General features: G+C 41.9%; 1 protein-coding gene across 2 annotated transcripts in view; it reads left to right on the top strand.

The window, feature by feature from the left end:
* camk2g2 (calcium/calmodulin-dependent protein kinase (CaM kinase) II gamma 2) overlaps positions 1–16383 on the top strand; it is a 346094-nt gene that overhangs the window by 313527 nt on the left and 16184 nt on the right. For both annotated transcript variants that reach the window (XM_068020525.1, XM_068020524.1), the window contains one exon: positions 10970–11045. In XM_068020525.1, the coding sequence (XP_067876626.1) occupies positions 10970–11045 (76 nt within the window). The remainder of the gene's footprint in view (positions 1–10969; positions 11046–16383) is intronic.

Raw genomic sequence — 16383 nt, 5'->3', positions numbered from 1 at the left:
AAATGGCATTTTGATAAGTCCAAGTTGAAAATCTGGAGATGACTTTACAGAATATGAAAAACATTCCCACATTGTGCATTAGTTCAAGATTTATCGACTTGAAAAATTGTTATTTCCTCGCTCTTTAATAATTGTTTTCTGTATTCTTGTTATTTCAGTCTGCTTTGTGTAACCAGTTGTTGTTTCACATTACACCTGGGATAACAACAGACTGTCTCTATTCTATCACACACATCACTTTCATCTTTGTTAATGAACTACTGTGTAATGTCCCAGCTGAAATAACAGAGGAAACATGTCCTAATACTACACCCAACCTTAAGCAGCTGCTGTATGGTTTTACACAGGGGATAAATAGAGAGACTATCAGCCTCTCTCTCCTCCTTTACGATGTTCTTTAAAACCTACGTCTTTGACCAAGATTTTGGTCACCTGCCCTAATATCTACTTATGTGACTTGGTGTAAAATTTTGTTTGGTTATGTTCCAGTGAAATGCCTTGGGACATTTGACTACTTTAAAGGTACTATATAAAGGCAAGTTGTTGCTGCTGCTGTTTTGCACCAACGGCATGCACAGGATTGGAATAGACTGCTGGGACTGCCTGTTAATGCTCTGTTTAGAGTGACACTTGAAGGGGGGGGGAGGGATTGGGACTAATTGGATAGTTGTTTCAAAGAGGCACAATGGACCGAATTGCCTTATTTCTGTGCTGTGAGACTCAATAGCAATCTTCTATGCTCTACAGCAAAGCAAAGGTAAACTCATCACATGAGAATGCCCAGCTCACCCAGAAAATATCCTAAATATAAACAAGAAATGCTGGAAATACTCAGCGGGTCTGGCAGCATCTATGGAGAGAGAAGCAGAGTTAATGCTTCAGGTCAGTGATCTTTCATCAGAACTGGCAAAGGTTAGAAATGTAATAGGTTTTAAGCAAATAAAGCGAGGGTGGGGCAAAAGATAGCAAGCAGGAAGGTGTTGCTAGGACAGAGGGTCACAGAGAATAACTGACAAGGAGGTCATGGGGCAAAGGCAAAGAGTGAGTTATTGATGTAGTGAAAGCCCTAGCCAAAAGCACAAACATGAAAAAACAGCACACAAGCACATGGTAAAAAAAAAAATTGGATGATGAAACAAACTAAAATAAAAATTAAAAAACAAAAATAACAAAGGGGTGGGGGGCAGTCATGCTCTGAAATTATTGAACTCAATGTTCAGTTGGTAGGCTGGAGCATGCCTAATCGGTAAATGCGGTCCTGTTCCTCGAGCTTGCGTTGATGTTCACTGGAAAACTGCAGCAGAAAATGTCCTTTCAATTTTGCCAGTGAATCCAAACATTCCCTGCCTCTTTCCCTCATGTTGTGAAGATTGGATAATTTATTCAGCAGGCTATGGGTCAGTGAATATAGATATTAAAAAAAACAAGAATATTTGTAAGAAGGGGAAACGGAGTCATACTTTATATAAAAGGCGATTTGGAATCTTATTGCTAACAGTGTTTGAGGGCATTTTCTGTTCATACTATTCAACGACAAAGTTTACACTTGTTGATCATTGATTCAGCATTTTAGTTGATTTTAGGTGTCATGTCTTGGTTGAAATTCTCACCTCTGGCACTCCACGAGCTCCCACATAAATAACTGATGCTCAATCCTTCAGTGCAATCCAGTCTCGCTGTCAACCCTTCCCCTCGTCCACGCAGTTATCGGCAAACTGGCGTGGGTCCAAATTGCAACATGTCCCAGTTTCCAGCTGAGGGTGTGAATGTCGACAGCTCATTGCCTCTGCTCTGTGAGCACTCCTGATCTGCAGGATGTACTTCAGGTTGTTCTGGAAGAAAACCTAGATCATTTCCACCCTCCACTCACAGCAGAATACAGTCGTCCCCTCACAGAGACTTAGGTGTGCTGCCAGTAGCTAATCAAGGGAAAATAACAGTAATAAAAGTCCTGTGTTTGAAAGAGGGAGAGGTCTCCTGAGAATCAACCACGAGTTTCACACGTCAGTCATGTCTGTCGGTAGCTTCCTTGCCTCTGAATTGGAAAGGTTGTGAATTCCAGAGTTTAGGGCCAAAGTAGACAAACTTCACAGCCAAGGTTTAATTGCAGCTTTTGGTCACCTGTCTGAATATTGCCTCATGTAGATCATTATCAGATTTTGTCTGACAGCATTCTGATGAAGCGACTTGAGCACAAAATGCAGGTTGACACTCCTAGTGCAGTACTGAGGGAGTGCTGCACTGTCAGAGGTGCCGTCTTTTGGATGAGACATTAAATCGAGGCCCTGTCTACACTCTCCCTTGGGTGGACATAATAGATCCAATGGTACTATTCAAAGAAAAGCAGAGGAGTTCTCCAGGTCTCCTGGCCAATGTTTGTTCCTCAACCAAAGCCTAAAAACAGATTATCTGGTCATTATCCTATTGCTGTTTGTAGGAACTTGCTGTGTGCAAATTGGTTGCTGGATTTCCTACATTACAACAGTGACAGCACGTCAAAAAAATCCTTAATTGGCTGTGAAGCACTTTGGAACCTCCTGAGGTCATGAAAGGCACAAGTCTTTTTTTTCTTGTTTGTTTGGAGTTTTTATTTTTCTCTATAGAAAACGTTCTGAAGGGCTGACGAAGCCATTGAAGAATGGATTTGGAGAAGCCACTGAGACTAGCAGTTGTGTTATAATGCATAACCATCAGTTTAGATTAAGTCAGTTATCCAAGCTACTTTGTTTCTTGAATTGTGAGTGTGTTAAATTTGGAAGCCCTGTATCACCAGGCTGAGTAGCCCCTCCAGTTCCCCTGACACTGTTTAATCAGTGTAACCCATCGGTCACAGTGACCAAAGGTTGACAAATGTTGGGAATTGAAAATTTCACACTGCTGCAGCTTCCTGAGGTAGGATATTAGACCGTTTGTCCCCTTACGTGGTTCGGTGTCCAAGTTTTGTCTGAGTATGGTCCTCTGAAATGCCTTGGGATGTTTTACCACATTAAAAGTTTAGAAATACAAGTTTTAGTTTAGTTTAGTTTAGAGATACAGCACTGAAACAGGCCCTTCGGCCCACCGTGTCTGTGCCGACCATCAACCATTTATACTAATACTACACTAATCCCATATTCCTACCACATCCCCACCTGTTCCTATATTTCCCTCCCACCTACCTATACTAGGAGCAATTTATAATGGCCAATTTACCTATCAACCTGCAAGTCCTTTGGCTTGTGGGAGGAAACCGGAGCACCCGGAGAAAACCCACGCAGACACAGGGAGAACTTGCAAACTCCACACATGCAGTACCCGGAATTGAACCCGGGTCACTGGAGCTGTGAGGCTGTGGTGCTAACCACAAGTTGTTGTATCCAATAGCCCTCCTCCCCAGGAACACTCATTAAACCCTTTAATGATGACTGCTGAAGCATTAAGTGTTTAATTGGTAACTTACAACATCACAACACAGCCTCCATTGAGCAGCTTCGAATCAACAAGTTACAAAATCGGCCGCTATGCAGTGGTGGAATCTCCACAACCAGGACAGGTTTGGGCAGAGTGTGTTCACACGAGGAGGGAGGGAAAATGAAATGGTGAGGGAGGTCACCCGTGTCTCTCATTTTATCCCCCACCCCCATTATAACCAATTCTGAACTACCATAGGTCTGTGTGTATTTTATCTGACCATTCACCTGCGGGTTTCCAGTCCTACGGGTATCATCACATGACCTCTCACCCCCAATAGCTCCACCAGGTTCCCTTCCCCCATTGGTCATCCAACATGTCAAGCCTCGCAGTGTACCGCCTTCCCGTGCCAATTGGAAAGTGAGGAGACTCTTGTTTGTCCATTTAAACAATTCTTGACCTGTCAATCAAGCAGCTTCATTGTTCCCAAGACGCATGTCTTGGGAAAACAAAAAACAATGGAAAAAGCCAATTTTTTAAAATGTCCCGGTGATTTTTCCTCACGGGTTTGCTTGCAGCCATGCCTGAGAAATTAATCTTCAATTCCTGGAGACTCCAGGACAGTCCTGGAGGGTTGGCAACCATAAAACCCTTGATGAAGGAGTGGTGTGTGGCAACAGAGGAGTTTCAGGTTGGAGCGAGCGACTCAGATCCTTACCAAGGGCTCAATAATGCAAACTACTTGGCACACGACATGCGTCTTGATCTGACTTTACCAAAGTATTCCGGTGCTGTGGTCCCAGCTAATTAAGAATTCAAGGGGAAAATTAACAGCATTTTAGAGAGGGCTCCTTCAGCACAAATCCTTTTGGCTTGTTTGAAATATATGGTATTTCTGTCTTGTGTTTTATATGCTTAAATTCCATGCTTATTTGCTCCTGAGTTTGCTGGTTTGTGTGTGTGTGTGTGTATATATAAAATATATACACATATTTTACGTGTGTGTCTCTTTTCTCTCCCCACCCCCCCCACTACATGTATTCAGCCACTGAAAGTGTGGAGCTCATATGTGCAGTGGATCACACAGACAATTCAGAGCTGTTTCCACCCACCTCTTCTCCCACGCAGTGTAAGTGAAGTAGAAGGTTTTTCTGAGCAGTGGCTCGATTTCAGTGACTATACTCGCCAGAGATTAGATGGAGTGAATCATACTAAATCTTTGTTTTCTGTGCACCTTAATACTTACATTAAAAACATTAACAAGCACAGAAAAAAGTGTATTTGCATATTCATTTACTGCAGTTTTTTAAAAATAATTTCACTGTGCTAAAGAAAGTGCTGATTGTCAACTTTTCATTTGCATTTCTTCATTATTAAATTCCCATTTGATTGCTTTTGAAGCTGCCCTCAGCTATTCATTTAAGCATCGCTTTAATTGATCACAATAATTTCTCTGCTTGCTTGAGCAAAGGATGACTTGAAGCATTTTTAAATAATATTTGGTGTGATCATGTCATTCAGTCATTAGTCTATGCTATGTGTGTGAAGTTATCCACTTTGGTCGTAAAAATTGAAAAAAAGCAGAATATTTTTTGTATGTTGAGAGATTGGGGAATATGTTTGCATTCAGAGGGACCTGGGTATTCCTGTACACGAATCACAGAAAGTTAACATGCAGGTATAGTAAGCAATTAGGAAGGCAAATTTTATGTTAGAAACAAAAACAAAAAGTGCTGGACAAACTCAACAGGTCTGGCAGCAACTGCATTAGCTTTTGTTACAAAGGGATTGGAGTATAAGAGTAAAGAAGTGTTACTCCAATTATGCAAAGCATTGGTGAGGCTACCCCTGAAGTATTGTGTGCAGTTTTGGTCTCCTTACCTAAGGAAGGACATAACTTGCCCAAGAGGGCGTGCAACGAAGGTTCACTGGACCATTTCTTGGGATGAGGGGATTGTCCTAGGTGGAGATGTTGAGTAGACTGGGCCTCTATTCCCTGGAGTTTAGAAGAATAACAAGTAATCTCACAGAAACATGTAACATTCTTAAAGAGCTTGACAGGGTAGATGCTGAGAAAATGTTTCCTCTGGATGAGGAATCTAGAACACAGGGTCACAGTCTCAGAATAAGGGGTCAGACATTCAGGACTGAGATGAGGAGAAATTTATTCGCTGAAAGTGTTGTGATCTTTGGAATTCTCGACCCCTGAGAACTGTGGATGCTCAGTTGTTGAGCATATTTAAGATCGATAAAATTTTTGGTTCCTGAATTAAGGGATATGGCGATAATGTGGGAAAGTGGAGTTGAGTTGGATGATCATCCATGATCTGATTGAATGGCGGAGCAGACTCAAAGGGCCAAATCCTGCTCCTATTTCTTAATGTTCGAACATACATGTCAATAAGTTGAGAATCACGGAAACAATGTCGTGGAGCCAATTTTAACCTAACCCTCCTGTTGGAAAGCTGATGGGATCGGGTGCGACCCTGGCTTTACACCCCATCTTATTTAGCTCCCCACTGAAGTCAGTAGTGAGTAATATTGAGTGGGGTGAAATTCCCGATCAGGTAGATTTCTCACACAGTCCATTCGATTAAAATGACCCCCGGTGACTTTGATCTTGTATCACAGGGACCTGAACATTTAACTCACTAGAGCTAAATTCTTTCCTCTGATTGTGAATGGAGGAGTAAACAAACAGGTTAAAAAACTTCCATTAAAATAATTAAAGAATTTCACAAGAAGCCTTCACGATGATGTAAGGATTTAACAACAGGATTCTTTAGGAACTGAACTTGTTTTAAATGATCCCTTGTTTTATACCATTGTTCTCTTTGTATGTTTTTGAGGGAGTGAGACTTTTTAAATTTTGAAATCAGATGTTTTTTTTTCCAGATTTTTTTTTAAAGCCAACTTATCTGTGTGTTTTGTGTGGATTTTGTTCCTGTGACTGTTTATGGTGTTGTGTGTGCATTTCACACTGATTTTACAAAGCATTTTGTTGTTCTCCCTCCTTCTCCCACCCCCAGGTTGTCCCACTGTACTGTCACCTTTTAAAAATTTTATTTTATTTATTCACTCATGGTATGTGGGCGTCACTGGCCAGGCCAGCATTTATTGCCCATCCCTAATTACCCTTGAGAAGGTGGTGGTGAGCTGCCTCCTTGAATTGCTGCAGTCCATGTGGTGTAGGTACACCCATTGTGCTGTTAGGGAGGCAGTTCCAGGTTTTTGTCCCAGCGATTGTGAAGGAACGGCGATATAGTTCCAAGTCGGGATGGTGCATGACTTGGAGGGGAACAGGAAGGTGGTGGTGTTCCCATGCACTTGCAGCCCTTGTCCATCGAGTTGGAAGGTGCTGTCAAGGAAGCCTTGGTGAGTTGCTGCAGTGCATTTTGTAGATGGTACACACTGTAGCCACAGTGCACCGGTGGTGAGACTTGGATAGACTGACAGCAATACCTCCCCCTCTTTAGAAACAATCTTTGAGTGTTTCTGGTTTGGTCCTGTAATGCCTGCTGCCTTGCATTTAGTCTGCGCACAGCTCATTAACAGAGCCATCTGCATAAGGTATGGACAAGACTGCTGGTTTAAGAGCTTTCATGAAAAAACTTGACAAAATCGTACAATGTAAGTCACCATAAAACTTCAGGAATCCCAACCAATAAAAGTGGAAGATGCAGGACACGTTAATCAGCACCTTAAGAAAGATATAAGAGGTTATTATTTGACAAATAGATCCTTCAGCTAAATGTTAATCTTTTTTTTCACCTTCACGTACTCTTGCACCTGCTGCATTTTACCTCCGATTTCCAGAATTTGCTTTTAAATAAATATACAAGAACATAGTGTGTCACCATAAACCAGAGACCCCATTTATTTTTCTAAGTTATTTATCTAACTACAAGCTGCTGCCTTTGGAACATGTTTTTTCCCACAAGCAGGGCCTATTTCCAGCTGATTTACAAAAACAAGATTTTATTTCTTCTAAAATACTATTATTCCTGATTAACACAGTCACATTTTTGAGGCAGCCTGTTTGGAGTATGGTTCCAAAGGGCATTAACAGTTCAAATCAATTGAAGAGAAACACAGTAGAAAAACCTTTGTGGGCGTAGATTGTTACCAGATGGGGTTTGAATTAGAATTAGAACATCACAGCGCAGTACAGGCCCTTCGGCCCTCGATGTTGCACCGATTTGATGGTGGATGTCTGTGTAATGCCCTTGCACAAAGTTTATTTGTTAATTTAGTGGAATGGGTACACTTTTTTTATTCATTCATTCATAGGATGTTAATATTCTGGCTGTGAGCTGCCTTCTTGAACTGCTTTTTTTTTAAATCAATGGATAATTTATTTTCCATGAAAAAAAAGTGACTGAACAGAATATTGTTTGCAAGGCAAATTTTAATTATTTCCCGTTGCTCAAAATTATGCAAATTCTTCTCCATTTCACTTCTTACAAAGCAGCATAACTGAATTGACTGGTACTAATTTTAGGGTGAAAAAGACTTTACTCTAGACCCAAAATTTGCTGCTGTCATTTCCTACCCAAGGAAAAAGGCACCTGCTTAATCCTGACTTCTTTCCCAGTTGAGTCGAAAAATGGCCCATCAAGCTTCAAACTCCTGATGTAACTAACAAATCGTCCATTTCATGAACTGCTTCAGTATGTGTGTTGAAGGCCCTCCCACAGTTGCTGTTAGGTAGGGAGTTCCAGGAATTTGACCCAGCGATGATGAATGAATTTAAGATAAATGGGTTGACTAGTGCATTAAAATTTTCGGTCACCATCCTGCACTTGAAGCCCATTTAAATTCAATTAAACATTGCTACACAATGATGCCAAGTGACTATTTACAGTACTGAAGAAAATAAATTTGCTCGACATGGAGCAAGTATGCACAAAAAATCTTTAGCCTTGCTACTGCCAATTGAAGCAGGATCAGTTTAAGGAAGAGCAGGACCATTTTTCAGCTCGTTTATTGAAAACAAAATAGAACAAAACCTGTCAACCAACAGGCTCACTGTAAAGATTCACCCTCCCAAGCAAATCTGGCTTTGTTTCAGATTGTCCACACCTCTTAAATATTGACCTCCGTAGAGCAGTCCCTCAACCCGTGATTAATCTTTGAAGGCAAGCTGGGACATAAAGGGTAGACGCTGCCTTAGAGGTACAGGGCATCCCTCTACAAGGTTACACAATAATGACTGAGGGGAGAGGCCATTCATCCTGTTTTAATTCATCTATGCAGAAGTACTTAAATGTCCCTTAAGGTATTAAAGGGGAACTGATCGTGCAAATAGAGAGAAACTATTTCTGCTGGTTGTAGGAGACATAGACTAAAACTTAAATCCAGGCCTTTCAGGAGTGAAATTAGGAAACAATTCCACACGCAAAAATGGTAGTATTTTGGAACTCTCTTCCACAAACAGCAGTTGATGCTACATCAATTGTTAATTTTCATTCTGGGATTGATGAGATTTCTGTTAACGTAAGGGATATGGGGCAGAGGCGGGTGTATGGAGTTAGGTCAGAGATTAGACGTGATCACGTTGAATGGCAGAACAGGCTTGAGGGGCTAAATGGCCTTCTCTTCCTATGTTCCTTTGTTCCCCCCCCCCCCCCCCCCCGCCATTGCAACACTCCGTTCTGATGTTTTCCCCTCCACTATTCTATTTGGAACTCAACTCCATGTGTTGATTGTTCAATTAAAAAAAAAAGCTTCCCAATGTTAGCCATTAATTCCTCGCCTTACTCAATTAAAGTAATTTACAGGATATATCCTTTCCATACTGTTAACTGTCTTCTATAACTCCAACAGATCACTGCTTAGACGCAATGTTCGTTTAAACAGTCGGGTTGCCAACATGGTGACTGCAGGAATTAACGATTAATCTCCTGGACATTATTCATAGGTGTGGTCTGTGTGTGTTTTTTTTTCATTTTTTGACCCCTTTCATTAGTTATAATATGTTCGAGATGAGGGTTATTTAGGCTGTTTAACTGGGTGGGGCAGTTGGAGGTGGGAGGTCATATGATAAAACCTCCAGGAATACATCCAACCAGAGTTGGCAATGCTAAGTTGAGCACATCAGCGGAATCCTATCTCAGCAGGAACCTAAGTGGCCTCCGCTGCATTTGTCTGAAAAGGGACCAAATGAGGCACAAGGTAGCCCCAAGTTAACTAACACTGTCTGTCTGCAACAGTACTACTTTACATAAAACAAACTACAATTTGCAATGAGCCCTCAAGCACAGTTGGTGGTTGGGTCAGTGCCGTTATTAACCTAGGCTGGGATGGCGAAGGACGATTTGCTTTCCAGCACAGCGGCGCAGTGGTTAGCACTGCAGCCTCACAGCTCCAGCGACCCGGGTTCAATTCTGGGTACTGCCTGTGTGGAGTTTGCAAGTTCTCCCTGTGTCTGCGTGGGTTTTCTCCGGGTGCTCCGGTTTCCTCCCACAAGCCAAAAGACTTGCAGGTTGGTAGGTAAATTGGCCATTATAAATTGCCACTAGTATAGGTAGGTGGTAGGGAAATATAGGGACAGGTGGGGATGTGGTAGGAATATGGGATTAGTGTAGGATTAGTATAAATGGGTGGTTGATAGTCGGCACAGACACGGTGGGCCGAAGGGCCTGTTTCAGTGCTGTATCTCTAAACTAAAAGGAGTAGTCAACTGTATTAAGGTCAAAGAGGGCCAAATGGCACAGCGACTTTTCTTCCATCATCCTCCCTGCCTGAGGAGGCAGCTCGGAGTCGCGTGTCAACACAAGCTGCATGTGGAGAGGAAGTGAGCCAGCATCCTGCTCTACAAAGCCAGGCGGATGCGTAGAATGAAAGTCACCTGTGCCATCAGTGGTGAAGCAGTGAAAGCACCCTCTGCAACTGCTAGTTCAAGCAGAGAGCAAACGGTTACATTGGTGCCTTGTAGCAACAGGAGGAGAATCTCGAATGTAAGTGACACTGTTATTCTTCTTTTGCTGTGCTCTGAAAGCTTCCCTCCAAGTCACAGGCATACTGAGTGTACAATAGCATCCGTCCCATGTTTGCTCTCCTGTGATCACTAAGTAAATTTCAGGTGAGTCGGGTTTTCAGCTAAATGTTCTTGTGCAAGCAACTGTTGCACCGAGGCAAGGTGAACATACTTTGGAAAGTAAGTATTTGCATGATTAACTCTTTCTTTTGTGGGACAGTGCTGCAACCTTTGACATCTCCATTCAGGGGAAGAGTCCACTGATATTAATGCTGTTCCTCCTCTTCAGCCAGTGGTAGAAGGTGGTTTAGCAAATGCTGCCTTTGAGAAATGGATGTTAGACACGATGGCTGACAAGTTTGATGGAGTGACTAGCTTGGGTGCCATTCCCTTGTGTGGTGTTTACAGACTTAACTTATTTAGAAATATGCCTCAGGAATAATGAGCTCTATTCAGTGAAATGTGCCTGATATTTGAGGGAGCAATAACTTTTTTTTTTGCACAGAAACCGCTCGAATATCTAGCATGTCCATTCTGAAAACCAATACTTTACTGAGCTACATCTTCATTTTTCTCTCCCTTTGTTTTTGCAACTTCTAGCACGCAAGCAGGACATCATCAAGATCACTGAACAGCTCATCGAAGCAATCAACAATGGAGATTTTGAAGCTTACACGTAAGTCTGGGCTAGTCAAGGACAGAATTGATGTTGGTTTTAATGTTGGCTTTCTGAATCCCACTGCTCGCAGTTTCGGAGGGTGGGAAATGTGGCAGGTCACACAATGAACAGGGGCTCCACAGTCTTTTCAATTTCCAGCCTGAAAACATTTTTGTTTTAATTATTTCTCAGGATGTGGGCCTCACCTGGGCACATCCTATAGATAGGGCATACTGCAGCCATGGTACAGCAATGGTGGAGGGAGTAGATGTTTAAGCCAGTGGATGGGTGCTGATCCCGAGCTAAAGAGACTCGTTGAGTGTGTGCTGTATTGGGTATTTTTCAATGGACTTGCTCATTCTACAATCCAATGATAAAAGGCAAAATTCCAGTACAAAAAATGCTTTTGAGCTCTTCATTAAAAAAAAACAATAAGCCAGAGGAGGAATGAGTATGAATAAATGAAAAGGTTTGGCAGTGATAGTCTGCCTGGGAGAAAATGAGGTGTCACAGAAAATTGCATTACTGGATCGTGTTTTGTGGCTATACACTGAATTCATAAACACGTTAAGCGGGATACATGGCCTAAATGCTAAAGGATTGAGAATTGTGGCACTCTGAATTGCAAACTATTTCTGGGAAAAATGGTTTTAAAATTGCCATTCAAAGAGAAGGTTCTCCATCTTTGCTGGATTCCTAGAGCAATGTATCATTTTCCTAGGGGTAGGAAGAGCAAGTCTTTCTAATAAATCCAATAGGGAATTCAGAAGAAGCTTCTTTACCCAGAGAATGGTTAGAATGTGAAACTCGCTCCCACAGGGGAGTTAAGGTGAATGGTATTAGGTGAGGGAGAAAGGAATAGAAGGTTATGTTGATGGGTGAGATAAAGTAGGGTAGGAGGAGGCTTATGTGGAGCATAAACACTGGTATAAACCAATGGGGACAAATGGGCTGTTTCTCTGCTATAGTTACTTTGCAATCCAGTCCAGATAGATGAAGAGTCATTAAAACTCGGAAGGAAGGGGACAGGGAAAATAAAAGCAATCAAAAGAACAAGGTAGAAAAGATGAAGTTAATATACAAATATAAAACAAATTTAGCAAAAGGGACAGTTGGCAGAAGGAATAATAATACAGGAGGAAAATTATATTTGCGAGTTAGAGCAACAATAACTTAGTTAAATTGCATCATTAAGATAGAAAGACACCCCAAGGCACTTCACACAGGTATGATCTGAAAAATAAAATAGTACCAAGCCAAGTTAGGAGACATTTGGAGGGTGACCAAAAGCTTGGCCACAGAGGTGGGTTTTAAGGAGGGTCTTAACGAAGGAGGTGGGGTGAAGAGGCAAAGGGTTTTAGAGAGGGAATTCCAGGGTCTGGGGCCTGGCTGGCTGTTTGCATGGCTGGCAATGCAGGGGTGAAGAGAGAGGAGGATCCACAACATGTCAAAGTTAGTGGGAAAGGCAAAGTCGAGAGGTGTTAGCCTGCACAAAAATAAAAGAGAAAAGAAAGAAATAGTGCTAAAGGCAACCAAAATAATGATAAAGTGCATGTGTCATAATGCTGAGAGTGTGAGAAGTAAACCGGGGGAATTAGAAGCAATTGCGTTGCAGGAAGAAGTAGATTTAATAACATTAACATCTGGGCGGGTGGGTTATAACATTTTTAGGAATGAAAGAATGGGTAAGAAAGGAAGAGAAGTGGCAGTAGTGGTGAAGAATATCTGCTGTAGAGAGGACATATGGTTACAGTTCAGAGATAAGATTGTTATATTAGTGGAATTGTACTACCAAACCTAAATAGTGGGAGGAAATCAGTAGGAGGGAGATAAGTAGGAATTCCAAAATTATTATTCCAGGACATTTTTGTTATCCGCTCATTGGAACAAGGAAGGAGTAAATGGAACAAAGGATTTGCTAAAATGTGTGCAGGACTCCTTCCTCAAGCAGTATGTTTGGCCTACAGGGTGAGGGGTGATGCTAGATTTGGTTATGAGTAACAAAGTTGATCAGGTGGATGAGTTAAATTCATGCGAGCACGTTGGCAACAGTGACCATAATTTGGTGAAATCCAAGTTCCAAATAGAGCGATAAAAGGTTACTAGAAAGCAAGGGCACCAGATTGCATTCGGGCAAATCTTGCAAAGGTGATGTGTGAGCTCACCTTGGAGAGGTAGGAAAGGAGATTAGCACACAGGATTGGGCAATGGTACAGAATTAGGGAGGGATAACATATCGGATTAAAAACTGATGAGGAGAGGAAACGTGAAGAAACATTTCTCAGTGAATGGAGTTTAGTAGCAATGTCTCACCAGAGTTCTGTTCTGGGACTGTTTCTGCTCACTGGGTATATCAATTGTTAGGACCGAGGTGGGAGGAGTGCACTGTTTTTTTCTAGTACCACTTCTCCACAGATCACAACATATATTTAAATGGTCAATCATAGACTCTATTTTTATCCCAGAATAAAATACACCAACCAGGTTTCTTTAATAAACAACAAAATTCTCCCTTTATAATCAGAACAATATTTATCCTGTAATAAAAGCATTAATACACAGATTGAAATATAAAAGTTCCCTTTTTAAATTCCCCACACAAACTCACACTGAAAAAAATACAGAAATTCTCTCTCTGCAGAGGTTTGTTACAAAAAAAAACAACAAAAAAAATACTTTGGCCAAATACTTGCTAATTCTTGAAGAAAAAGAATATGGAAAAATGTTGGTTGTTCCTTTTGGTCTGGCGTCCCAAATACGCATAGATGGCTGTTACCGGGATCTTCCTAGAACAGTTCTTTTCAGGCAATGTTCATGATCAGTTTGGCAGGCTTTCCAGGAGAAACATGGCAAATAGGAGCTTCTGGCTGGCCTTTCAGAAGGAATGCAGCATCAAGGATTTCGGTTATCACACTGGATACTCAGGATTTTTGCACAAATGGAAAAGCTGGCAGGCTTTTTAAAGAGATGGTAAAGGCTGAGCTGGGGTTTTGTCCTTGGCAGGTTGATCTTCAAACTCCTTTCAAAACACTGTCCACACCCCAACTGACTGTCCAAAGCGAAACCAAAACAAAATCACGAGTCAAGCCTCCTGACCCCTATAAATTTTGACCTGTCACTTCTCTGTAAACATCTTCTCAAAGTCAAAAAGCCCCGCTGGGTACTTATCTGAAGACAGGTGGCTTCCAGTGAGGGTTGTTTACAAGCCAAGTCCAAAAGACCTTCCGATGACCTCTTTTTTAAAAAAAACACAAAGTTTAGCATCTGTGGAATCCTTTTCAGTTCTAAAACCCAAGTCCTCAAAAACATTTAACAGAAAATGGAAGCAATTTCATAACACAATGATTTAGGTGTGCAGTACAAATATGAAGAAAGTGCTAAAATAGGAGGTGTAATAAATAATTCTGAGCACCAAAGCAAATTGCAAGTCTTCATTCTTCTCACGAACAAATAAACTTTTAAGAATACTGCTAACCAAAGTTGTCTTTTTAAACTCACAATACTTTGGTCTATCTAAAATGGAAAGTTATGATGCAAAGTATTTATGGTTTGAAGCTGCCTGCTGCTGTTGTATAAAGTTTAAATTTGTCCACAAAGTTAATAAGCATGGGGATAAAAGCTTTTATCATTTTTTTTTTAAATAGAGAATTTTTCCTGCTTTCGTCCAAAACATGTTGCATTTTGCCACCTGGGACTAAAGGCGTTGAAAATAAAAGCTGGAGACAAAGAACTTGGCTGCTGAATTCTGGGCTTGTCAGCACCTCCCACAGCATCTGCAGCTCACCCGGTGTTAAACGCAACTGTACAATCAACTGTCATAATCACCCATCAATCTTAAAGAAACTCCATGAATCACAAGCTGCACTTTTTGAATTACCTTCAAATTAGTGGCGACTCCTGCAAAACACACAAGTTTAGAGTTCAAATATAATCTAAAAAGGCTTAATTATACAAGCACATGAAAACTCCATACATCTGGTTGTCTAATAAAGTGGGCCTCAATAGCTGAGTGAGTCATGCTAAAAGCATTCACTGCCCGACCAATTATCAGTCTGATAGTCATAATGTATCGGGAGCTGATGCACTTCAGAAAACAACAAAAGTCGTCATTTGTAGAAATTAATCTATTACTGCGAGTGTGTAGTAGAATGGGTGGATTAAAAGCCATTCCTTGTAAATGAAAAACCCATCAGACACAACGTGATTTTCAACTCAGTGTTCATTACTAGGGTTCATCAGTACTTGTAAGGCACCGAATTGGGAATAATTAATGTGGGCGGTTGGGGGAGAAAAAGACACAGAATGTATTGTGTGAGTGTCCCCAGTAGCCCAACTAGTGTTCGAGCATCTGGTTTTCCAAGCCCCCACACTATACACATTGGCTCACTTCCAACAAGTTAAAGGAAATGATTTTCATTTAAAGTCAAGCCGGTACTCGTTGCTGCCTACCAACTCAATCTGGGTGTTTTGGTGTTAAGGTTGAAGCAGAAGCTCACACTAATGTCCTTTAGGGAAGGAAATCTGCTGTCCTTACCTGGTCTGACCTACATGTGACTCCAGACCCACAGCAATGTGGTTGACTCTTAAATGCCCTCTGAAATGGCCGAGCAAGCCACTCAGTTGTATCTAACTGCTACAAAGTCAATAAGGAATGAAAAAGGACGGACCACCCGGCATCGACCCTGCAAAGTCCTCCTTACTAACATCTGGGGGCTTGTGCCAAAGTTGGGAGAGCTGTCCCACAGACCAGTCAAGCAACAGCCTGACATCATTATACTCACGGAGTCATACCTTGCAGACAATGTCCCAGATGCCACCATTACCATCCCCGGGTATGTCCTGTCCCACTGGCAGGACAGACCCAGCAGTGGTGGCGGCACAGTGGTATGCAGTCGGGAGGGAGTTGCCCTGGGAGTCCTCAACATCGACTCCAGACCCCATGAAGTCTCATAGCATCAGGTCAAACATGGGCAAGGAAACCTCCTGCTGATTACCACCTACCTAACGCCCACCCCCCACCCCCCCCTCAGCTGATGACTCAGTACTCCTCCTTGTTGTACAGCACTTGGAGGAAGCACTGAGGATGACAAGGGCACAGAATGTACTCTGGGTGGGATACTTCAATGTCCATCACCAAGAGTGGCTCAGTAGCACCATTACTGAGCGAGCTGGCCAAGTCCTAAAGGACAAAGCTGCTAGACTGGGTCTGCAGCAGGTGGTGAGGGAACCAACAAGAGGGAAAAATATACTTCACCTCGTCCTCACCAATCTGCCTGCCGGAGATGCATCTGTCCATGACAGCATTGGTAGGAGTGAACATCGCATAGTACTTGTGAAGACAAAGTCCCGTCTTCAT

Source organism: Heterodontus francisci, chromosome 42, assembly GCF_036365525.1.
Source record: "Heterodontus francisci isolate sHetFra1 chromosome 42, sHetFra1.hap1, whole genome shotgun sequence".
NCBI classification, from domain to species: Eukaryota; Metazoa; Chordata; class Chondrichthyes; order Heterodontiformes; family Heterodontidae; genus Heterodontus; species Heterodontus francisci.
The sequence above is the reverse complement of the archived record's forward strand: the minus strand, read 5'-3'. Positions and strand labels throughout refer to the sequence as shown.